Here is an 8,450-nt window from a genome sequence, read left to right as displayed (position 1 = left end):
GTACTGTTCTACATTTCCAATGGTCTCCATGTCAACATTCAAACATCTTAGGTGATATACCATCTGATCATTACAATGAGATTAAAGTACATATCCTCCATTTCATTAACAGTTGCTCAGAACATTGCCTCACTTTTCAGACAAATAGACCTTGTCTTCTGAACTTTTTTAGGAAATTTCAAGTGACAGAATAGAACATTACACACCCAGCTATAATTTGCACAGTGGTCATCTTCTGAAGTAAACTAAAATATAAGAGTCTGTATTCCTATTAATGGTTATATCTTGTACTAAATCTATGCATGTAGTTCATTCATTAAGAGATGTGCATTATTCGCTAGTGGAATATTAATAAATGATTTACACAGAGATATTGTTAAATTATCTCAAAGGATGAAAAAAATCTTAGCTCTGTTTAATGAACAATATATATAAATGCAGTTAGTTTTATGTTATTTTGTTTTGCAATTGATTGCTTAGCATTTTGCAAACCAGTAAAGCCAAAGACCAAAGTAAAGAAACACAAACTATGCAATGGGTTCTTCATATGATTGACTTTATTTAAGTGGAAATTTCACTAAGGCAGTGAAGATAAATGTTTATTGCAGGCTAACAGATTTTAAGGAATGTGTGATTATTTAGCAAGACAAAACATTACATTTAAAGCGAAAGGCAATACTTTAATGGCTTGAAATCATTTCACATTGAACGGAACAGAAATGATCTACTTTTGCTGAGGTCCAGCAACTGCAGGCTTTTCCTCTCGGGTGATGGGCACAGATCGCTCAGGAACATCAGCCAACTTCCTGGGACCACAAATTGTAAGTACTCCATCCACTGACAGAGAGCTAGTGATCAGTATTGGATCAACTCCTGATGGAATCTTGTACTTTCGGTGAAATTCTCGAGAAACATAGCCATGTTCATCCTAAGGGATAAAAGATTTGACCATTAAAAACTGTGTTCAGTCAACTTTTCTATCGATTTTACGAGAAAAAAACCTGATTCCATTTTATTTTTGACTATCGCATACCCAGTCAAATAAACTATAAGACAATACACCACACAACCCAATACACAAATTAACTTTCTCATTCATCAGTGGTACAGTTCTGGAACTTTGACAATCCTTTGAAATGCAAGGTAAAAGCCATTGTGCTCCCTTTAAGTGAAACTCTTTAAACTCCTTACTGGGAGTGCAGGTATTTACCACAGAATTTAATTGTCTATAAATTCATATTTTATTAACTTTCAGTGGAATAATGTTTACAGCCATGTTAAGTTTTAAGTATGGAATTTATATATCAGAATTGTGAGCTTACTGTTCAGAGTGACACTTTTTCAACTGGATAAATATCTTTTACAAGTACTCAAGAATTTCAAAGTACTCAAAGTTATATAAATCCAATGCAAAAGAACATAAACTGGTAAGTGACTGGGTGCAGGAAAGAGAAACTGACTCTTGAAACATTACAGAATACCCCTCCAATACTGCATAAATATCACATTCCACTGTAAGAGCTTCAGTTTAAATGGCACCTGCTTGAATGTTGAGATTGCAAAGTACACCACACATTTTACCCCCAAAACAATTATTTATAAAAATCATTATAACAGTGGTTCACCAACTTTTATCAATATAAGAGTGATAATACATTTCAAAAGTAATTTGTTGGCCATGAAGTACTTTGGGAAATCCTATATGAATGATGCTATATAAATGCAAGTCTCCACAGGCCAGTAAATCATTGATTTAATATTTATTGTAGCTAAGTTAATCTCAGTAATAACACTACCACAATTATCTCCAACATCCTTTGGTCAGGGATGGAAACACTGGCAGAGTTCCTGCTCCTGGCCTCTGACCCACACTGTAAGAATTCTATGATTCTATGATTCTATCCAGTGTGCCCTGTTAGGTGTACAACAGTAGCCATTTTATAAAAATGGTTTTTTGATCAACGTGCTCCAAGATGCTCCATACCTCTGCAACAGATGAGACTTGAACCTGGGTCTCCTGGCTCAGCAGTACGGATACTACCACTGCACCACAAGACCCCTGCAACAATGGACATTAAGTGAAGAGAGAATTAAACTCATCTGTGATGCTCGGACCAGTCAAATAACTTGCCAATTATCATTGTAATGGCTAATGCTTGGACAATGATTGCCTTTATACAATTTTTTTAGATTCCCTACAGTGTGGAAACAGGCCCTTCGGCCCAACCAGTCCACACTGACCCTCTGAAGAGTGACCCACCCAGACCCATTTCCCCTCTGACTAATGCACCTAACACTGTGGGCAATTTAGCATGGCCAATTCACCTGACTTGCACATCTTTGGACTGTGGGAGGAAACTGGAGCACCCAGAGGAAACCCATGCAGACACGGGGAGAATGTGTAAACTCCACACAGACAGTTGTTAAATCATGAAATGTCAGATATTAACAAAGGATTCACTGTCATGGTTTTTGGTGTTATCTATAGTCCTTGGCCACATTACAGTCTTGTAACTAAGTTCCCGGAATGATTCTATATTTAATTTTGCACAGCAAGGGCATGTGATGGCTTAGTTCAGCATAAAAGAGTGCTCGATTGCTATGTTTCAGTGGATAACATACCAGTCCTCAATTTAGACTGGCCTCTATTGGAGTATCTGTTGACTTGTTACAGGGAACCAATTATCTTCATCACAAATATTATACTTAACTAAAACAAATTCAGGCTCTTTTTAACATTCATGCTGGTCTACTTTAGTGTTTTTTATGATGGTCAGGCAATTTGAGAATGTTTCATAAATGGATAAGGAGATGTTAAAATGTTGCTAAGTCACCTGGCATTGCTCCAGTGATAATAAATCCGGTTAATATTTTTATGCACCACTACTGCTGTGAGCAGTACCTACTAATACCGTAGTAAACAAAGATACTAAGTTGGTCAAATTCATTCCATTAATAAAGTTGTATTTCAAGAAATTGCAAATCCTTCGCTTTTGTGTAAAATTGTGATATCTGATTTGATGTGCTTTTCTTCAATTGATTTTGAAATCTGACTATGGCTTGGTTTCAAATCCTGATGAGGAATTAGATATTTAACTACTGCAGTTTCAGCTGTCAGCCAAATCATCAGCCAGTGAAGAAATCAATATGTAATTTAACTCTCTCTCTGCCAAAATGCAGTGCCTACAATTTACACCAGACCAGCAAAAATCCATTGAGCTCTCCCACCACTGAAGCAAGTGAGTCCAAGTACAGGACAAGTCAAAAATGAAGCAAAAATAGTGAAAAACGTAAGAATTACCTGGCGTTCTTCATGCTGAGCCTGTATTTCAACAAAGTCACCCAGAACTTTCACACGGATTTCTTCAGGAGTAAAATGTTTAACATCAAGGTGAATAGTAAATTTATCCTTGTCCAGTCTCAACTGCAAGAGAGACAGAGCACAGTACATCTACTTAGAAAAGAATGAATGCCAAATTCCTAAGCTGTTTTCTTGTCATCGGTATTAGGAAGGTGATAAAATGAACTCGGATCATGAATTTCTGGAGCTCAACACTAATGACAAGAACATCTCTTTCAAGGTATCAATACAATATATTACCATTCATAAGCCAAAATGTCACAATAAAATTCTAGCCAATTATGTATTAGCTTTGAGTCTCAACCATCAGGGCTGCAAGCTTGCATTATATGAAAAATATATTGTCCTTTATAGCCCATCACACAATACAGGTTGTAATTACAACACAAAGTTCTATTGTGAAGAAGGGTCACTGGACCCAAAATATTAACTCTGCTTTCTTTCCACAGATGCTGCCAGACCTGCTGAGTTTTCCTAACAATTTCTGTTTTTGTGTCACATTTCCAGCATCTGCAGTTCTTTTTTTTAATTTTTAAACTTTGGCTGAGATTATCAAAATACCTGAATAATATTATGTGAATGTTCCATATTTAATAAAACCTCTACTGCTATATTAGATAACAAGCAACTAAACACTAGTCCCCTCAAGTTGCACTAACTAATCAATCTTTTACTTAAGCTTTTTCTTAAATGTACTTCCCAGTGTGAATTATGATAGCTTCCTTCTCCATTTCAGCAATGTAAAACACCTCTCCATTAAGTAATATAATCTTGTCTATTGACTTTTGAAACTACAAATTTTATATTTGAGTGAATACTCCCAATGCAGAACTTGGAAGAGTACAATGGAGGTGCATAACAGATGTTTGGGTTTGTAGGAACATCAGCTGGTGTTGCTGCTTTCTGTGCCAGAATTCCTGAGATGCATTCCTAACGTGTGAAGTACTGTTTAGGGATGGGTAACTTATACGATATACTCCACATGTTAAAGTAAACATTCAATCCTCCCACCATCAGCACATGAAATCTAGAGGACACTTATTCAATTTAATCCTAAGACTTCCAACTATTAGAAAGAATTCCTGATCTAATAGCACTGTGAAAGTGTATTAAGTGTATAGAATGCAGTGTAAAGGAAGAAGATTTGTCTTTTTCCCAAATGCATCTAGAAATGCTCAATAAATTCTGGCCTTGCTTATGATTCCCATAGTCCAAAAATGAATACAATGAAGCAATGGATTATCGAAAGTGATATGAGAAATCTCAACAAGATCGCAGGGTATAAATGCAGATAATTGAAAGAGAAATTTAAAATACATATACAATTTTATTAAACTGCAATGAGTATTTATAAAAATCATTGTATAGGCTAATGGAAAAAAATATTGTGGTTATAGAAAATGCAATTATGTGCTGTGAAAACAAGTTATACATATTTGAGCCAATTTTTTTGACATTAGAGATGGCTTACCAAGTTTCTACACCATTGGTAGAGAGAGTTGATGTTTAAAGTGGTGGATAGGGTGCCAACTGAGCAAACAGCATTGACCTGGATAATCCAGGCATGAAGTGAGTATCTAAGCAGCCTCAATGTGTTCCTAGTAGATGATGGCAAGGCTTTAGGAATTTGGGAACTGAACTGCTGGTGGCTCAAGAAACTACTGCATTTTAGTCCAGGTTGAGTTACTAGTCAATTTCAATGGTAGAAGCTTCACAGATATGTCAACAAATGGTAAGGAAAGGTAGTTAGACTCCTTTTTTGTTAAGTAGTGATTACCTAACACTTGTCTGCAAATTTAAAGTGACACTTGTTGACTCAAGCAGAAGGTTATGAAAAGAATATTTCTAGCATTAAGCACGAAAGATGCGATCCAGCTTTCCTAATTCTGAGCTGTTTTATGACATAGATTCACAAGAATATTTTCAGAGGTGTCAAATGTGATTCCAGGTAAATGATGAAAAAGAGGTGATCAGACTTACTGGGGAGTAACCAAGTCGTGCATAGAGAAAGTCAGAAGTCACATGACACCAGGCTATAGTTCTACAGGTTTATTTGAAATCACAAGCTTTCAGAGCTCTGCTCCTTCCTCAGGTGAAGTGCTCTGAAAGCTTATGATTTCAAATTAACCTGTTAGACTATAACCTGGTGCTACTGTGACTTCTGACTTTGTCCATTCCAATCGAACACCAGCACCTTGCCATCATGCATAGAAAGAGAAGAAGCAAAATATCAGAGGATAAGTTTCTTCCACACAATTCCTAGTAGCTGGCTGAAATATGGTACAGAAAAGTTCAAGTTTATTTTGCAATTGCATCAAATTATTGAATTTAGATATCAGGATAATTGAGGGCACAATATCATGATTTCCATTAGCCGTAAATTGTTCCATGGAAGTTTGTTGGCCAGCTTTCAGTGGATTCTACTGGAACATTCCTTTCATAAACAACATTCTGGCTTGTAAACTCAACCCACAGATCAAGGGACAAACAAAGTCATATGAAAAGCCAGATTAAATTGCACAAAGACAGACATTGTGGGAAACGTTAACTCATTCTAAGGTGAAGTATTATTACTAGGATTGTAGAGAATATACACAGATAATATAAGGCTCAAAGTTTAAAATACTTTAAAACTTTCTTAAATTCAAATTATAACTTTAAGGCTGGGGGTGCTGTGGTATTCCCATTTTTGGCATCTGATGATATCCAGTAAGGCTTGATTTTCCCTACTCTAACAATGCAACTTAACACAAATTTAGAATTTTGATACTACTCAAAGACAAGCAGTCTTATAGTCCATTTGAGTGAGACTGCAATTGTTACCAAATATTAATTATTTCATTTGGAAATGAACTAGAAAACCAACATGAATCAAAGTCACACCCTACATATAATATTCAACTCTAAAGCAACATTGAAATTTAGCCTCTGGCATTGACAACAGCCTTTGTGGAAAAGTCTAGTATGATTATGGTTATCATAAGCAAGGAGATAAAAGAGGACGGGGATAGGTTCAATCACTGGCATGTGCCAGTCAGCATCAGGATATTGACAGCTTTAACAATTACCAATTTATTACTTAAAATGACTTTAATTTGAGCTAACTTGTCCTGCTAATATCTGTATCCCCCATTTGGAGGATGGAGGAAGTGGGGCACTTTGTAGTTAGGTAAAAACAATGATGCTGCCTGAACTGCTGTGCTCTTCCAGCACCACTAATCCACTTTGTAGTTAGTTTGGACGTCGCTGACCAAATAGTGATTCTTATTCCATTAGCTAAAGCAGACTTCAAACCTTCATCAATAAATATTTATATTTTTATTAACTTATTCAGACATGTTAGGACACATCTCTGTGACAAGTGGGACTTAAACCCACACCTTCTGACCCAGTGGCAGGGAGACTACCACTCTGACATAAGATTCTAAATTATTTTTAATCAACCTGTTCTGACGTATAATGATGTACCTCCCAAATGGATAAGACATGAGCCTTGGAGCAGGGATACTGCCTCTGTGTCACAAGATTCCACAAACCTTAGTCCTGCAAGTGCACAGATAGTGTTCCAATCAACAGTGCCATCAGCCTCCAATATCGGAGAAAATATTACTTTAGAAGACTTATTGGGTACCAGTGAATCTGATGTATTTCCAGCATTTCCTTTTGCTATTTTAAGTTTTCCAGCAAACAGAGTTTTTCTTATTATTAATTCTGGTTTTCTTGGGAATTAGTGTGTTCAGATACAGAAAATTTAGCCGACGTCTTTGGTCCTCATGAAATGACTCAAGACAACATAGAAAATTAATATTCCCACTAACTCAATTTGCAAATGGGAACAGACCTTAACATTCCAATTTAGGACTTATCCCCCATTGAAACAATGACACTAACAATTTGTCAAAAAAATCTTATTATTTATCATTTATTGCACTCGTGAAGTGTGTTAATTAGCTATATATTTATGTATTATAGAAATTCAGTGTAAGAACTTAAGAAATAGATATATATGTTTATTCATCTTCCACTTTATCATACAGATTTATGTGCTTGTTACCTTCCTCTTTATGATATATATAATACATATACACATATACACAATTGGGAACATCCATTATTATTATGAGACAGACAATACATCCACAAAGATTGATCTGAGAGGTGAAGCTCCATTTTAAGAAAATATTTCAGTCAAGTTGCAGGAAAATGCCACATCTTTAAAAAAATACTGTGCACAGAACATACCTCTGATAGCCCAGATTGTACCCAGCTAGGCAGCCTGAACAAAGAGGATGGCATTCGCCAGTAGAAAGGGCTAACCATAGATGAGGAGCTTGGGAAGAAATCAGGATCAAGGTTTTCCCCAAAGTGCTGGTCATAGATACGGGAGGGGAAGAGGAAATTCGGCAGAAGGGAACGCCGTAGCCAAGGAGTCTGAACTGCAATGTCCATCTTCACCTTCCTGTTAAATGCAGCAGGATGTATATTAGTGTAGTTGTACTGTCTGCAGTCCAATGAGGGCCAGTTGGTGTGTCAGTCCTTTATATACACAATGACACCCAATCCATTGAACTTTCTGGAAAACTGATGCAAGGCTGATTGACTCTGTCATGTGATTTCATTGTTTAGGGATTTATGTTTTGAGAGGGAGGATTATAACTGACACAAGCAGTGGACCAGTCTCTGCACTGCTGGACAAAGCTCTGTTGATCACTCTTTTCCTCTGCTGGCACTGCTTCGGAATGCCAGAGGAGATGACCTCATGGCATTTCAATAGGAGGCCATTGTATTGAGAGGAATATTATGTTGTTTCAGGTTTTGTTTTAAAAAATAAATGATTAAAGATTTTAGTTTCTTTTGTGTCTCTGTGTGCTGGGTTATCTGAATGCTGAATTCAAACATTGAAGATGGCAAACAGAAGGGCTGTAGTTCAGAAATAGACTCCCAGTGATTAGCCTCTGATGTCACCTTTCTGGGTATTTGTAGTTTCTGGCAGTGACTGAATATTTAACAGGGAAGAATCTGGACTGAGCCACTCCATTCTCTCGCTGTGTTTTGTGCCCTCCAAAGTTTTTGGAAAGTAAAGAAGGCT

General features: G+C 36.6%; 1 protein-coding gene across 1 annotated transcript; it reads right to left on the bottom strand.

Annotated features, from left to right (window-relative positions):
* Window positions 1–539: 539 nt before the first annotated feature.
* cryabb (crystallin, alpha B, b) lies at window positions 540–7,888 on the bottom strand. The gene is made up of 3 exons (XM_072593257.1): window positions 7,604–7,888; window positions 3,302–3,424; window positions 540–928 (listed from the first exon to the last, which is right to left on the bottom strand). Exons 1-3 carry the CDS (start codon window positions 7,808–7,810, stop codon window positions 725–727), a joined length of 534 nt encoding a protein of 177 aa, XP_072449358.1. The 5' UTR covers window positions 7,811–7,888; the 3' UTR covers window positions 540–724.
* Between the last annotated feature and the right edge of the window lie 562 nt (window positions 7,889–8,450).

This window comes from Chiloscyllium punctatum, chromosome 23 (assembly GCF_047496795.1).
Source record: "Chiloscyllium punctatum isolate Juve2018m chromosome 23, sChiPun1.3, whole genome shotgun sequence".
Lineage (NCBI taxonomy): Eukaryota > Metazoa > Chordata > Chondrichthyes > Orectolobiformes > Hemiscylliidae > Chiloscyllium > Chiloscyllium punctatum.
Note: the sequence above shows the minus strand (reverse complement) of the source record. Positions and strands in the feature narration are given on the sequence as shown.